Source organism: Diplotaxodon limnothrissa, linkage group LG12 (genome assembly GCF_057381915.1).
Source record: "Diplotaxodon limnothrissa isolate DT_005_m linkage group LG12, D_limnothrissa_male_GT1.1, whole genome shotgun sequence".
Lineage (NCBI taxonomy): Eukaryota > Metazoa > Chordata > Actinopteri > Cichliformes > Cichlidae > Diplotaxodon > Diplotaxodon limnothrissa.
In genome coordinates, this window is record NC_140607.1 from 20,645,002 (window position 1) to 20,662,124 (window position 17,123).

Genomic DNA, 17,123 nt, shown 5'->3' on the forward strand with positions numbered 1-17,123 from the left:
CTACTATCCAAGGGGGAAAAGGGGGAGTTGGCAAGAAAGGGGAGGGAAGGGACTTTTTTAGTTGAATATTTAAACGTGGTCACTTGCGGCAGCAGAAATAACAGCCTTTACCCTGATTGCCTCAGTACCCTGGAGGTGGCGGGGGCTGGAGGGTGTAAAGCGAAACTGGGAAAAAAGGAATGGAGACTGCAAGGGAGAGCAAATCTGCATGCACTTGACCTTTTCCCGCTGATTGAACTACCTCATTTCTAACTCCCATTTGGAATTCCACAGAGGGTCCACAGAGACTGTCATTATTCCACTGTCTGCAGCAAGGAAGCAGAGGTCACGAGGTGTTTTTTACAGTGCAAGGTGATTGACAGCTATCCACGTCTTCCTCCATAACTCATCCACGATTCCTATTTATGCAGTTTCATTTTGAGGAATCGCTGGCTTTGCATAGCTGCACTGATTGTGTAATTTGCACTTCTGTAATATTGCTAGATTGTGAAAAGCGGAGAATTTTGAGTCGCAGTTTATTTCAGAGAGACGGCCATATGATATTAGTTGTACATATCTTACCTCATGCATACCACAGCCTCTTCTGTCGTGTTGGCGTCTGATTGCTGGCACACAGAGAATCATTTCCGGATGGTGACATCCAGCAGAGCCATGCCTTCCCTCTGCCCTCTGCCTTCTGCTGTGAACACAGGGGGTGAAGCAATCTTATTGCCTTGAGAGGTGAGCTTGAGGAAAAGGGACTCTGGTGTAGTTTTGGTCGCAGCAGGACTTGGGTTCAAAAACAGGTTCCTTGTTCCAAAGCCTCCGAGCTGGCATTTGGGCGTCCCAGGTGCAAGGCAGCGACACCCTCTGTCTTCGCCTGCCAGAAAGTGGGGGTGGGTTGGACGATCTGAGCGAGGGTACAGAGAGTGTCTGCAGGCTCTAGCTGTCCCACAGGAAATGATCGTGTCTTCATAAAGCTAAACCCAGCACAGCCTGGCTGTGAGAGGCGTTCAGGAGGTTTGGCACACTCCTGGCAGGATATTTTGTTTTTGAGCATGGACGTCTTAACAAAACTTAAAATAAAAACGGAATTTTGGTCCAGTAATTGGACTTTAAAAGTGTGCGAGTTGGAAGAAAAGTTTGAGTTATTTTTTAACCAAACTTCAAGCCATTAATTGCTCTATTTCTGTCTAGTTGCTTCATCCAAATGAAAATACTACAGCAGATTCGAAAGTTTAAATCAAGATATTATTATTTACCTTCTTAAATTCTACTAAACTGGCAATATTTTGCATAAAAGTAGTCCTCTTTGGAGGATTCACCAGCATTTAGTTTTAAGTGAATTAGCCAACACATTTTAACCTCATAGCTATTATTGAGATTCACAGAGTACTTATTGATCAGTATGTTATTGCACAAGTTCTTTGAAGGGTGTAAACATGATTAGAAAATGCACAAGAAGTCATGTGTGAGCAATTTGAAATTAGAGAGCCATTAGCAGTGTGTAGTTTTGGTTTGAACCAGCAATGCACTTTTAATACCACTCCTGCCTTTGGTTTTTCATTCTGCCTAAGCAGTGCAGAGGTTTTGGCAGAGAGAGCATGGGAGTGCAAACTGACCACAGCACAATAATCAAATCATTGCTCCACTGGGACATTTAACTGCAGTCTGCTGTTTACTCATTCTAATGAAACCCATTTTTGTCATTTTAGGATCTTCATATTTGAATATTTACTTACATAGTTAAAGATTTGACGCCATGGTCTGACCCTAAGGTTTTATCCTAGACCTCTTGCTACAACCCTCTTCCATGGTTCCTTAAAGACTTTAGAGACTATCCCCAAGAATCAGTTTCCCCTAACCAATCACAATTCAAAGGACAATCTGCAAACTCAGATTGTCAGATTGGTCTTCAAATGAAAGTGGCTTCTCAGGAAATTGATCATGGCAGTGACCAGATGGTGCCAGTGATACAAATATACAGGTTTCATTTAGAGGAGTGCATTGAGTAAGAAACAAAACATTTACTTGCAAGAATACAACTCAAATTTGATATCAGTAATAGTTTGTAGTGGCCTATAGTCACTTCTTTTGCAATAAAAATGAATCTATTAAATAATAATGAATAAGAGCCATGGGTCTGCGAAGACCATACAGCAGTCAGTATGTTGCTTCAAGGCCACCACCATCGTCCCCGTGCCCAAGAAGTCTTCTGTGTCCTGTCTCAATGACTACCGCCCTATCGCACTTACACCCACCATCATGAAGTGCTTCGAACGGCTCGTCATGAGACACATCAAGACCCTGCTGCCCCCCTCACTGGACCCAATGCAATTTGCATACCGCCATAACCGCTCAACGGACGACGCCATCTCCACTGCACTCCATCTTGCCCTGACACACTTGGACAAGAAGGACTCACACGTCCGAATGCTGTACATAGATTTCAGCTCAGCATTTAACACGATCATCCCCCAACAACTGATCGGAAAGCTGAGCCTGTTAGGCCTGAACACCTCCCTCTGCAACTGGATCCTGGACTTTCTGACCGGAAGGCCTCAGTCAGTACGGATCGGGAACTGCACCTCCAGCACCACCACACTGAGCACTGGGGCCCCACAAGGCTGTGTGCTCAGTCCTCTGCTGTTCACACTGCTGACTCATGACTGTGTAGCAACACACAGTTCAAATCACATCATTAAATTCGCTGATGACACGACCGTGGTGGGTCTCATTAGCAAGAACGACGAGTCAGCGTACAGAGAGGAAGTGCAGAGACTAACGGACTGGTGTAAGGACAACAACCTGTCTCTGAATGTTGACAAGACAAAAGAGATGGTTGTTGACTTTAGGAGGACACGAGGCGACCACTCACCGCTGAGCATCAACGGCTCCTCTGTGGAGATCGTTGACAGCACCAAATTCCTGGGCGTACACCTGGAGAAGGACCTCGGCTGGTCCCTCAACACCAGCTCCCTGCACAAGAAAGCCCAACAGCGTCTCTTCTTTCTGAGAAGACTGAGAAAGGCCCGGCTTCCACCACCGATCCTGACCACCTTCTATAGAGGAACTATTGAGAGCATCCTGAGCGGCTGCATCACTGTCTGGTTTGGGAGCTGTGCCATATCAGACCGCAAGACCCTACAGCGGATAGTGGGAACAGCAGAGAAGATCATCGGGGTCTCTCTACCCTCTATTGAGGACATCTACACCACACGCTGCATTCGCAAAGCCACCAGCATTGTGGCTGATCGGACACACCCCTCTCACACACTCTTTACACTCCTGCCATCTGGAAAAAGGTACCGAAGCATTCGGGCACGCACATCCAGACTGTGCAACAGCTTTTTTCCACAAGCCATCCGTCTCCTCAGCAAAAAGGGACTGACTGATAAACACGCACACACACACATACACTAACATTATCACTCAGCTTAACTCAAATACCTCAAAACATTGAGACTGGACTGACTAACCAACACAAGCGCAAACACACTGACCTACACCACCAAACCATCGCACACACCAACCTGTAAATGCTCTTTTGCACAATATTATTACTAGATATATTATATATTATTATTTTTTTTGCACTAACTTGTCTTGTAGCACCTTGGTTCCTGGAGGAACGTTGTTTCGCCTCACTGTGTATTTTTAAACTGTATATGGTTGAAGTGACAATAAAGTTGAACTTGAACTTGAACCTGTTACATCATCTAATGGTGCTTTCACTTGCACTCAGACTGCTTGGTGAATCTCGCCAGCAAGATAGTGGGTGACGATCTACTCACAATGTTCTTGTAATGCATTTGTATCTCATTTTCTCTGTTAACTTTAAGGTGTCATCGATCTAACTTACCACATAAACTATATAAACTAATTTTGTCGCTTTGGTGACGGGGTTCCTTGACACAGTTGTGCATCATTCATGCCAATAAAGCATACTGAATTCCGTTGAACTGAACTTTAATACTTAAAACAAGTTTTTAAGTTTGACCACAGACCCATAGTTGGATAAGATGGAGCCTTATTGATGAAAAATAAACATTAAAACATTCAGCTTTAAGCGATGGTTAACATTATAGAACACTGCATCTATTAAATCCTTCCTTCAAAAACTCCACTGACATTAAATCTTTTACAAATTTTGATTAATCTTTTTGACAACGTTCTCATTTATGCATGTCCTTTCAATGGTTCTCTCCTCTCCTCTCCTCTCCTCTCCTCTCCTCTCCTCGGCATGTGTACTGCCTTGTTGTCTGTGCAGTGTTAAATATTAATTGGGAATCAGTGGAGGACTTGTCTCCTAAATGATAGAACAGAAGGGCCCAGGCTTGCCTCAGGCAGCCTGCAGGCGCCTTTCTTCTTCCATTTACCTGCAGGCCTGCGCACCAGCACTTCCTCCAGTTTGACAGGCCTGCCCAGGCCCCTCCAGCCTTCCTTCATCTCTCCATCTCTCTCCCGCTCTCTCTCCCTTACCTCCCCGTCTCCTCTGCTCTGTGCACTGGTTCCTTTTCTTGTGCTTATGTGCTTACGATCTTTACCTCTGGGTTTTTCTTTTTTACTCCAAAACTGTGTGTGTGTTGTTGCTGTGTCCATTTGTGTTTGTGCATGACTCTGAATGCTGCTGGCTCTTTGCTGTACATGTAGCCCTTTGAGAAAATGGTGTCACAGCGTGGCATATTCTCTTAAAGACAGAACAAGGAGGGCCTGACATAAATCTTTCAGGTCAGGTTTTTAGCTTGTTGGGTTTTTTTCTTGGCTCTGTGTCCCGCATTGCTCTCTGGCTCATCGCTGAATGGTTTAATCTCTGTTTCCTCTTCCTGATGTCTCCCCATAACGGGCCTCATAGTTTGTCTTTCTGTCTTCCGTGAGCTGTGCTTTGTTCCTCTCTATCAGCCTTGTCATCTGGAGAGGTGTACCAAGACAAAACAAAACAACTGGAGCCGTCTGCTCCTTTGTTGCTCTGGCTGGCTCTAACTTGTGGATGACCCTTTTGGCTGGAGTTAATTAAGCTGTCGAGATTTGTTTTGGAAATCAAACCAGTTTAACCTGCTGTTTTATTCTCCCTCTCTATCTGTTTTCAGCAGAGCACAGCTTTTCACAAGGTTCACTGAAGGTACGCTGTGAAGCGGCAGGGCTGAATGTAAAATGGGAAGAACCTGGGGAAGGAAGGAGGAGAGGGCAGCAGAGAGGAATGGATGTAAATGGAGGAGAGTAGGAGGTGAAGTTGACTTTGATGCCATAGGAATGAGTTCACAGGCTCATGAGCACAGGCCTAATCGTACATGACAATATCGGCTGGTGTGCCAGTCGCAGCACATAACCACCCCGCTGCTTGTGCTGACTCGGGGTATTTGCTGATAAAGCTCTGCTTTCTAGACCATGCTGTATGCACAATGAGGGTGGCCCAGGCAGGCCTGAGGGCTGGCTCATCACAGAACCTGCTTCTATACAGAACCGTGCACTCAACTAAGCCCTTTGGCAGGCCTTGATTATTAAACAGAAAGCAATTTTTGCGATGAATATAGTTATTTTTTCCATTAATCTATTATGTTGCCCATCCAGCCCCATAAATTATTGCAAATGGAAAGAGCCTGGTGAAACTTGTTCCTGAAATGACGCTGTGGCTGTGAGCAGCTCTCTTCACAGTGTGAAATATTCAGGACGGTTATTTTTCCATTGAAATGCCTTTTTTTTTTTTTTTTTGGTGTTGGCTGTCATGGGAACAAACACGGAGCTTGTTCTTTTTGTTTGGGTGTTTTTTTTTTATATTAATTTTGTTGTTGTTGTTGTTGTTTATGAAATTCAGCGTGTAGTGTGAGGTAAACATGTTGCCCCAGTTTTTCTGTTTGTTTGGTGCACGGGTGTCCTACAAAAGGCCTGACACGGCTGCTGCCGGCCTGCATTCCTTTGCGGCTCAAAGAGGACTAAACTACCCACTGGTGTTGTGTTGACCAGACTCTCAGCTAGATCATTAGTAATTAACATGTGCAGTGATCTCCGGAATTAAAGGGAGGCTCATCTGCTTAGTTCCCTTTCATGCACATTAAGATATCTTCCCCTAGACTCTAAGGCTCCTGCCTAAATAGCTTGTCATATTGTAAGATATTTCAGAAAGGTCAGTGTTGATAATGATGTCTTAATTCCTTTGAGAGGCAGCAGGTCTGCTCTGGTGCTGCCAGTGGTGTTAATGGGGCAGGAATGCAGGGCGAGTGCTTTCCCACGCTGTTAGTTTTCTTCTGCTGGGTGCGTTTGAGATGAGGCTCTGGGCTGGCAAGGCTCTGCTAATGCAGCCAGAGTGCAGACAAATGGAAAGTGACACTTGTGTGTGTAGAATGGTATTTGTGGTGACGCTTTGACTACAGATAATAAAGTGTTCGCCCTGAGGTGATTTCGCCCGGCAAGCACCCCAGATGAAACTCACTTACTCAGAGAGGGAGACAGAAGAGACTGAGAGGGGGATGAAGAGACAGAGGAGACGGAGAGGAGGATGAAAAGACAGAGAGGGGGATGAAGCGTGAGAGGAGCACAAAGAAATGAAAAGGATGGGGAGAAACAAGAGAAAGCGGTGAAAAAAAGATCCAAAGACATGCAGAGGGAGAGTCAATGTTTTTTTATGGGTCAGAGGGCAACGCTATTATTTCAGAGAGTGGTGGGTTTTAGAGGTCAACACACTCAGGCTGAGAGTTGTCCTTTTTTCAGACTAAATTGTGTTTATTCACCTGTTTGGTGGTTTTTAATAAGAAATCAGTTAGCTTGAAGCTAATTCTGATTTATGGATTTTATTGATGAATTGCTATTGATGTTATTAAAGAGAAAAAACATCAGTTTCATCGGGAGGGTAAAATATTAGAATTAGTTGTTAGTGGGATCTGTGTGTGTGTGTGTGTGTGTGTCTGGCTGGCAGGCCATGTGTACAGAGGAGTCCTTCAGGATCAATCAGTTCTCAGTAATTTCCCCTACAGCCCATAAAAGCCAGGTCTGTCTAGAAGGAGCATGAGGCTGCCACATCAAACCAGCTAATTAATTTTCATAGCTGATTCAGTAACATCTGGCTTTGGAGATAAATTCTAATGAGAAAATGTAAACACGACAGTGTCCTGATGGTATAATATTTCACATTTCTTTGGTAGAAACCTTTATAATAGAAATCCAATTAGCAGTTTTGATTTGGACACGTTAGCCGCATATGTAAAACATTAAAAAACGTGTAACAACATGCGGAACAGAAAGTGAAAAACATTTCTGTTTTTCTGCTGCTCCTTTTCACTGTTATCCAGTACCTGTGGACCCCATCTCTGTATCAGCGTACTGTATTTACCGCACACGTGTGCCGCTTCACTGCAGGCTAAACAAATGACCTCATGCTGCAGTGAGGAGGAAGCCCAGATTAGTCTTTCAGTTTAGTATTTCTTCCATCTGCTTGTGTGGAAAATAGATAGATTAAATCTTGGATGAGATTGTCTTTAATGAAATGAAAGATTAAATGTGGGAGTTTTGTCCAAGTTTTGCTTAAATCTATTTTAACAATTAAATCCATTTTTGACATGGTGCCATGCCTGCGTGCCTGTGAAGGATCAGTGTGCAGATTGCTTTAACATTCTCATTATCCGCTTTGCTATTTGTGAAACATGTTGGCAGGTTAAAAGCCCAATATGCAGTGCAGTATGGTATCCCCTGTTGAAATATCTTGTCCAGCTACTGCTTTTATTTACATAGAAATTAATTTGATTAGAGAAATAATTTTCTTGTAAGTTTGTGTGCGATGTTTGATAAAGTGACGGCAACTGGAAACAAAAAGCTGTGTTAAATAAACCGATTTTGATTCAACAAAGTCGTATTAAAAAAACATCCAATCAATAAGTCATGAAGTATTTAGAAAAGAGTTATCTGGTGAGCACATTTTTGTTTCCACTGCCTCACAATATGCATTTGTTTGATGATTGTGATGACACAAGCAGCTGCTGAATTCAGACAGCTCTATCCTCTGAGAAATCATTGCAGTGATTGATTTTTATCTTTGCAATTATAGATAGCAGAGGCCTGACAAATAATTGCCTGGATTTTTTTTTCCTTCCCTGTGTTGTTGCACAGAAAATCAACCTTGAGATGAACAGAGAGAGATGAGTGCTTGTAAAAAAAATGCTTTTTTGATATCAAGCAAGCAGCAGGGTTTCCTTTCCCCTCACGTGCACTTGAATTGATTAGTACTTTGGTTGAGGGCATATTCAACATGTCTGCCCCCCTGCAAGGCTGCTCTACCCTGTTGATCAGTGGCTCATACATGAGCTTCCTCCGCTCTCTCCCTCTCCTCAGGAAGCTCCTGTGGGGCACCGAGGCTTTGATTGACTGGCGGCTGAGTCCACAGGACGCCTCTATTATTATCATCTCTACCTCGGCAGAGGGGCGGGGGTCTATGTCCAGGGGGTCTGGACGAAAGCCCCTGCTTTGTGTGCCCGATAGTCAATTAGAGGCAGCGCTCTGCCGGAGACGAGTGGGATGCAGGGTTAATTGCAGAGGACCAAACAGCTGGCTCTATCAGGGCCCATTGTGTTTGCAGCAGTTGTCACGGCAATTGAGGCCTGGCTGTAATCGCTGACTAATCAGCCTTGTGCCAGATGACACCTCCATTAGCACAAGGCAGGTATTGTTCAGGACGTGAAGCTGCCTCTGGCTTTCCCCAGCCTGCCCATCCTTTTACAGCAAGTTAAGGGACGCTGATTCTATCTGCTAAGAGATAAACAATAGCCACAGGTCAAGGGTTCCTTCAAGGGACAATGCTGTTCAGCCTGCCCTGTGCTTGACAGGTCAAACCTTTTCCAAGCTGGGAGATTGTGATGTGAAGGATTTGAATTGCCATGAATTATTAATTTGAATAAATTTATTACAGTGAGATTAATGGCTGACTGTACATTAGTGCAGGAATGGGCTGCGAGAGTGTGGAAAAGGAGCATCCCGCCAGCCCAGTCCTCAAAAAGACAACCCAGATAAATGAAGAGCAAAGGCGAAGAAAAGAGGCCCAGCACACATGAGTGCATATAGGTTTACGGTATATATGCTGAGTATTTCGAGGACGTGCTTTTACTTAATGTGGACTGTCATTATGAGGGGAAATGGTTCCCAGCGAAAGTAGCGGGTGCTGAACTAAGACTGACCTCTCGCTTTCTTTCGTCTTCCTGGTCATCTCTGTTCCTGTAGTTTGCCCTAACCTCATCACAGGCTGCTCTGTTTGTTTGGCCGTAGTCTGAGTGTATTACACACTCGTTGTTCTGTGAAAACCTAATTGCAGTTCAACCAAATGGTCCTCTTCCTTCATCTAAACAAGCGCTCTTCTCCCCTGCTCACCAGTGTGCATGGTCAGAGGGGATCAAAGCGTGTGGTAAGTAGGGACGTAGACTTTGCAGGAGTGAGTGAGGAAATGCTGAGGGCTTTTTGATGTTTTGGAGCGTTTTCTCCGCTAATAAGAAGAAACTTCTCCAACCTGCTCATAATTTTAGAACACTTGGAACACTAATAAATGGGAGCAAGGGCATCTCAGGCAGTTCTCTCAGACTTTTTCCTCCGCTTATTCATTTAAACCTCTAATTAAAATGCAAAGCATTCTCGTGGTCCTCTGGATTTGGTGCTGCACTCTCGCACAGCCTCTGACTCCCTATCTCCTCTCCTTTTTTTTGCTCCTCTCCCCTGCTACCCCTCCTCTTTTCACCTCACCTAACTCCATGCTCTCATACTCTCTCTGTCTGCCTTTGCTTCTTGTGATCAACACAATTTGACCTCTCACTTGGAAGAAGTGCACAGAATTTAATGGATTTTTTACAGTCTAATCTAACCAGTTCCCTCTTTATTGCTGTTTTGTACCCAGTGGACCTCATCTTTACCAGGCCTCCCCCCTCTGCCGCCTCTTCCACCGTCACACCAAGAAAATTAGTTCATCAGAATTCAAAATGTACTGCTGGCTAATTAAAGGAGTGTTAATTGAGTGTTCAGAATTGGGTACCCCCTTCACCAAATGCACACAGACACACACACACAGAGCAATCACACAAAAAGCACACACGCAATCACAGTGACAGCACCGGGTACACCAAGGACGTTGCGCTTGGGGAGTTTCATGCCAATCAAAAATGGAGAGAAAGGAGAGTGCCCATCCTCCAAGTGAAATGGGATTTCTAGATCATATCATGGCCTATTGCAGCTCAGTTCAGTGCTGTGCTGCCATGTTATCCAATCCCTGCCTTGCTATCTCTGTCTGACCGCTGGAGAGTGGAGCACTGCACAGATAGCCCCTCTCTCACGGCGTGCATCGTGCTAATGAGGGGTGGCATTTAGAGATGTGCTGCTCTGACACATGGGCATTGTGTGCCAGGCACTGGGTGATTAAGGACGAAGGTCAGCCCATTAATTGCCTCCCTGCCATCTCCGCTCCCTGGCGCGTGATCTCTCAGTACTAATGCATGTGTTTGCCTGAGCTTTTATCTAATCTCCAATGCAGTTCAATCACACTATGCTTGGTTTGTTTACATTCCTTTCATGTGAAAGTTTTTTTTCCGCTCTTACTTCTTTTCAAAGCAGCGCTTGCCCAGGTTTTGCTGTTCATTTACTGTGAGCTATTTCATGTGCTTGTGAGTGCACATAGCCTCCTGCTCTCAGGAAGGGAAATAGCATATTCTTCCATCCCCAGGGGAAATAATTAATCCTTACAAGGCTGTCGCATGTTGAAATGAAGCGAGTGTGAAGCATTTAGCCCAGGAGGCATTGCAGGCTGTCGCCCGCACAGGCACCTGTTGTTGTCCCTGCCCTACATTTCATGAGAGAGCGCTGAGCAGAGGATAACAACATGCTCCACTGATGGCAAATGAGACACACAACTGCCGATGCAGGTGTGTGTATGCATGCGAATGTGCCTCCCCCCATTTTTTTCCCCCTGTTTTTCTGCATGATGTTTGCATGCACGACCACGCTAGAGAGTGTGCACAGGTGCAGGAAACCCCCCCTCCCACCTTATGAGGAGGTAAGGGCTCGCACAAAGGAGGCAGTACTGGCGGCCTCAGAGGGTGTTTATCAGCCCGCACCATCTGTATGCTGCTGCTCATTGCTATGATCTACTGCAGCCTAAACCAATAAGTCACAGAGCGCCAGCCTAAAAAGAGACTCACTCCTTTAACCTCCATGTCCTCACTTATAGACTTACTGCTCTGGAGGAGAGAAATGCAGAGACCCCGCACATCAAACACACAGTGTGAATAACAATGTGTGTATGAGAGTGAAATATGCTCTGGTTTGTGGCCATACTTAGGCTACTGTAATCAACTTTGCTATAAAATTTTTACCGTGGAACTTTTTAAAGAGGAAGCCAGAATCAGAAGCATCCAGATGCTCATTTGCCTCCTCCTCCTCCTCTTCTTCCTTTATGCCCATGGGTTCTAATAACCGGAAGCCTTTGTGGAGCTGAGATGGGTTTTGTAGGCCTGAAAGGCCTCTAATCCCTGTGGCCTGTGAAGTGTGAAACCCTTTGATGCCAGGTTGGTGTGCCAAAGGCTCTGCCTATTGACAAACAAGGGCCAAGCTGGGAAAAGACGGAGGGAGAAGGCTTTCTCCTCTCTCTCTCTCTCAGAAGAAATGCAGGCTCAGGCATGGAAAATATGGGCTCAGTCAGTGAGAAGGAATAGAATTAGCCACCCTTTAATGAATTTCCTGGCTGTTTTTATAGTTTTTTTCCTCATGTGGCAGTAATTAGGTGGAATGATGGGCATACTGCAGCTGGGGGCTTATAGGGGCGGCAGGGCACAGGCCCTTGATATGCCTGAAAGCCAAGTATCTTTCCTCATTTAGACCATGTGATGATCAAAGATGTTTTTTTGCCCTCATGTAAAGATGATCAGAAAAAATGCTGCCATCCATTTGCATGTGGACCAGCAATGTGCTTTGAAATGAGCATGTTTTTTTCTTCTGAGCAAATAAGTCTTCTGTCAGTTTTCCTCTGCAAGTCAGAACATCAAAGCAAATGGCACTGCTGTCACCAGGGAAGCAGGGCTTTGCCTCAGTAAGGTTGGTTAGATCTTAGATAGGCTAGCCTGGCATACTCAGACAAGCCCATTAGAATGACACTCTAAATTAAAATTAAATAATTAATGTCAGCACTTTTTTTTTTCTTTCTTTTACAAAATTTAAAGCCTAATTTGATGCCATAGAGTTTCTGATCTGGAAAGCATGTTGCCTGTCGGATGAAACAACACGCGTATAATAGTTCAGGCACTAAATTTGGCTTGGAATATTCACAGTTTCTCCAGTCTGCTGTTAAATTCCCAATTTATTTCTTTTATGATATGGATCTTGTAGATTTAATCATTTTCACAGTTGGAGACCCATAGGGTTTTTGAAATGAACTCCCCATGCTTTCTGTAATGGGAGCAAAGAAATGAGAATTGTGACTACTTGGCTGTGGAGTCTCTTTAAAATGATTTTGCAATCGGAAAGCAAATGGAGTGAGTCCTAGTCACAGCCTGCACCCTGCAGACTGCCTTGGGTCGCCAGGACATTTGCTGACGGCACAGTTATGGCAGTTAAATTTTTGTGCATTTTGTTAGCTTTTGCATAAAAAAGTCATTTTTGAAGGGGTTGCAAGTCATTTGTGGCAGCTGATATATTGCTTGTAAATTGAGTTCTTTTCCCACCCCCATACCCTTTTTGTTGCACTGAGCTAAGTAGCCATGAAATTGCCTGAATAATGTTGTTTAAATCCAATCTCACTGCAGTGCCTCACCTCCGTGCCCAGCCCCCCCCCCCCCCCCAAACAATGACACATGGTGGGGTTTTTAGAAATTGCATTTTTTCCTGTTTGCCACCTCAGTTCACAATGGCCAACCCTTGGTTCAACGACCGAGGACCATCGCCAGTCTCACTCAACACCAGTGTCCAATTGATTTTTGAAATGAGTGGTTTCACTGGTCAAACCTTAGAGAGAATTTGGACGTAAAGTAAGAGGAAGACATTTGCTATACTGGCGTCTATTTATCTTTTTTTCCTGTTCAATCAAGCATTTTTGTGTAGTTTTTGTAACATCAATTTATATTACAAGGATACGGAGGCCAGCTTTTTACTTCTCTAACCTCATACTGGAAATATTTCATTGTCACGTATGAGCATACCATTTGTAAAACTAATGTTTGATTTATTTCATCACTGAGTTTATGTTTTTCTGCCTTTTTAACAAATACTTTCAGCAAAAAAAAAAAATATCACTCAAGTATTCTGGACTTGGCTCTGCTCTCATGTAGTTCACCTTAACCAGGCTACTAATTCCCCATGGATTTTTAATAGGTTTTTGCTAGGGCCTCTCATGTACTCCTGGACTGAATAAAAAATGTGAAAATTCTGTGGCCAAGGGTAAGACCCAGTAAGTGATAGCACTTATAAATCTCAAATGTGCCACTGCAATTAAACAAGCTTTTATCCCCTCCCCTTCATCCCTCCTTGCCTGGTATCCAAGGCTAACCCAATTCAATGCTAAAGAGAGTCCGGATTAATTTCACAATGCACTGATTTAACAGCGCCTAAGGTACCAGGCTTTGACAGAATGAGTTTTTAAAAAGATCCATTTGTCTAGGGATGAACTTCCACAGGAGGGTGAGAAAATGAGATGGGAGGAAAGCTAAGATGGAGGACGAGAGAGAGAACGCAAATGAATGCCAGCCCTCATTTACAATTTTCAAACTCTGTGTGGGTTTGCTCTGAAGTGTTTCTGCTGTTTGTAATCTTGTGTTATTCGCCTGCTCTTGTGTCACGATGACATCTTTTAACCTGCTTTCAATCTAGCCGTGGTGCTGCTGCCAGATCTTACTATTCCAGGAGAACAGTGGTTATTACAATTGATTGACCCGGCTTTGTGAATGCCATTGCTGTCAGGCTCTTTGATATTTCTGGTAATTAAACCCCAGGTCTGCTGTTCGCTTCTTCTACGGGCATTTGTTCATTTAAGTCATTCTTTTTTTTCTTCTTTTTTGTGTCTTGCAGGTGAACTAGTAGTGCCCACACACTCCCCTCGCTACCCCACTGCGGCAGAACTTGATGCCTATGCTCAGAAGACAGCCAACAGCCCGCTGTCCATCAAGATCTTCCCCACCAACATCAGGGTTCCCCAGCACAAGCACCTTAACCGGACTGTAAATGGATATGACACCACAGGCCAACGCTATAGTCCCTACCCACACCTCCACACAGGGGGCTACCAGGGTCTCCTTGCTATTGTTAAGTCCTCCTCCTCGTCATCGTCATCATCGTCAACATCCACCTTCGTCTCTTCAAAAGGTGTTCTCAAGAACTCCGAAGGCAGACGGACTAAGCTCTCTCCAGCCCACATAGCTGTTGCCCCATACCCGCCCCCTAGTAGTAGCACTTTAGCCAGTGGCCATGGCCAAATGGTATACCACACTGGGCCCTCAAAGCCTCCAGAAGGCCCCAGACTGTCAGTGCCCCCAAATGTCACTGTAGCTGGCTCAGTGATTCCTGTAACGGGGGGCCGAGGCCTGGCCTTGCCCACGCAATCCAACCTTCCCTCCATTCAGAGCATCATCTACCAGATCAACCAACATTGCCAGGCCCAGGCTCTGCAGCAGGTGTGTCAAGGGGCTGCCACCGCACCATCGAATTCCAGCCCTTCCAAGCAGGGCGCGGCTGTCATGGGGGTCTCTTCTAACTCCTCCGGTGGAGGCTATGTGGTAGGAATGGGTCCCCAGGCTAACATGGTATATACAGGTCAGGGGCTGCCGGCTCAGAACTCAGAGGCGATGAAGACTGGTGTGTACGCAGATGGTATGGACTATATACTATGGCAGAAGCAGCAGCAACATCAGCAGCAACAGCAGCAGCAACAGGCTGTGCTCCGCATGTACAGTGGAGGCAGTGGAGGAGGGGGCGCCATCAGCAAGTCCCCGGAAACTTGTGTTCCAGGAGGAGGGATTATGGGTGCCCAGGTGTCCTCCTCTTCTTCTAGACCTTACCACCTGACTGCCAGTGCCAGTGGAGGAGGCGGGCTGGACAAAGTCAGCTCTTCCCCTTTGAACTGCGTGGGTATGCACGGAAACTTCTCAGTGGGTCAGTACTTTGCGCCGCCGTGGAACAGCGTGCTGGTGACACCTGACAGTGACTGCTACAATCCCCAGGAGCTTTTGGGCACCTCCACCGGAGGGCCGGCCACAGGGCACAGAGAGATGGGCTACCCTCACCACCATCACCACTATCACCATCACCATCACCACCCTGCTATAGACAGCGGGGGAGGTTTGTGCTGCAGCCTGCCCAGCAAAAGCTTGTGCAACACGTCTGTGCTGAGCAGCAGCTTGCAGTCTCTGGAGTACCTGATCAACGACATCCACCCACCCTGCATCAAGGAGCAGATGCTTGGCAAAGGCTACGAGACTGTGTCTGTGCCACGTCTCTTAGACCACCAGCATGCACACATCCGCCTCCCTGTTTACAGATAGAGGGGGAAGTAAAGGAAACGAATCAAGAGTTGTGAATTTGTGAAGATTCTCCAAGTTTAAAAAAAAAAACAAAAAAAAAAACCAGATGTTTTTTTTGGGAGGGGGGGCAGGGGGTTGATGCGAGTGCCACTGCTTTAACTAGTGTGGGTGCTTAGAGAAGAGCAGTTGTCGTGCTGTGTGGCCCTAGGTTTGGTGGTTTCAAGGTAGGCTGTGGAAATCCCAAATACAAAAAGTGGTAGTGATTGCCAGTGGGAATGAAAAGGGATTTCATGATTCTCCTGATGTTCCAGCTTGTGGTTTGCCAATAGGATTTTGAATTAATTATATTTTTGGTCTCCTGTTTTTGTTTTGTTTCTTGTTTTTGTTTTTTTCTCATGCCTGAACTTGTTTTGACCAGAATCATAGCTTGACATGAAGTGCATAAGCCACTTGTATCCCCATTCTAAATACTAAGGATGAAGCTACTGTGTAGGTTGTCACTGAAATGGTCACAAAAGGGCCAATATTTAGGGCTGCTCTCAAAATCCAAACTCTGTAACAGTACACACACGTGAACACGTACAAAAGACAAAAAAACAAAACATGTACTGACAAGTGAGAAGACTATAGGCTGTACTCGGGTGTTATGTACAAGGATCATAAGGTTGAGTTAAAAGGCTAGTACGATATTAGTTATTATTGCTGTTATAATAATTGATACATAAATTGCACTGCTTGAATTTTGTTAACTTTGAAGTTTGGAATTGGGTAGTTTGGATATGATATATTTAAGAAACTTGAAAAACTTGAACCTATTTTTTGTTGTTTGATATATTTGTAGGTATATTATATGTATTTGGCTGCTATGGGGAAAAGTGTCTCAAATGCTTGCTTTTTTTTTTTTCAATTTAATTTTATTATTTTCCACTTTTTGTTTTGATGACTTAATAATTTCTCCTCTGGCTGACGTGCAGTTTCTTATGTCCTGGTGTGAGGCATAGTTGCTGCTTTGGTTCTGTAAGAACCTGTTTGGAGAGCTGTTTTTTTTCCTAACCAACACTGGAATCATACAATACAATAAATACTTATTTAAAAAGAAAACATTGCAAAAAAGAAAAAAAAAACATTACAAGAAAAAGAATTGTTACAATGAAGAATGTGACTGGGAGGTTATCTGCATAACCTTACATGTATGTTAATGCGTGTATGTGGCTGAGTGCATGCGTGCGTGCTTTGTCTTTTTCTTTTTTAAATTTGTGTTCTTCAAAATCCTCAGACTTTTTTTTTTCTTCTTCTTCTCAAATTCTGTCATTACAAGATTTTTACCACCAAGACCGAAAGACTGAGTCACCGGTCCCATAAACATTATATCTGCATAATGTACGGGAGATGGTTTGCAAATTCAACCCCTCTTATTTAATTTTTATTTTCGGAGGCTTTAGATTTTCAGTGGAGCTAGAGAGCATTTTCTCACGTGACTCCTTTATGACTGTATTTACAGCACTACAGCCTCTTCATCTGTCAGGTGCTATCATCATGAGAAAGTGGTGGAAACAAATGGAGATCATATCTTCGGGGTGCTATTCACCCCTAATCCTGCAAACAAAAACAAATGAAAACAATCATGCCCTGTCCTCTGGCATCAGATGAAATGAGACTCAAAGCTCACTGCTTTTC

General features: G+C 44.5%; 1 protein-coding gene across 1 annotated transcript in view; it reads left to right on the forward strand.

The window, feature by feature from the left end:
- The window catches only part of fam222aa (family with sequence similarity 222 member Aa), a 46,399-nt gene extending 30,932 nt beyond the window's left edge, over nucleotides 1-15,467 (forward strand). The window contains exon 3 of the mRNA XM_085368235.1: nucleotides 13,999-15,467. Within this exon, the coding sequence (XP_085224361.1) occupies nucleotides 13,999-15,467 (1,469 nt within the window). The remainder of the gene's footprint in view (nucleotides 1-13,998) is intronic.
- The last annotated feature ends 1,656 nt before the right edge of the window (nucleotides 15,468-17,123 follow it).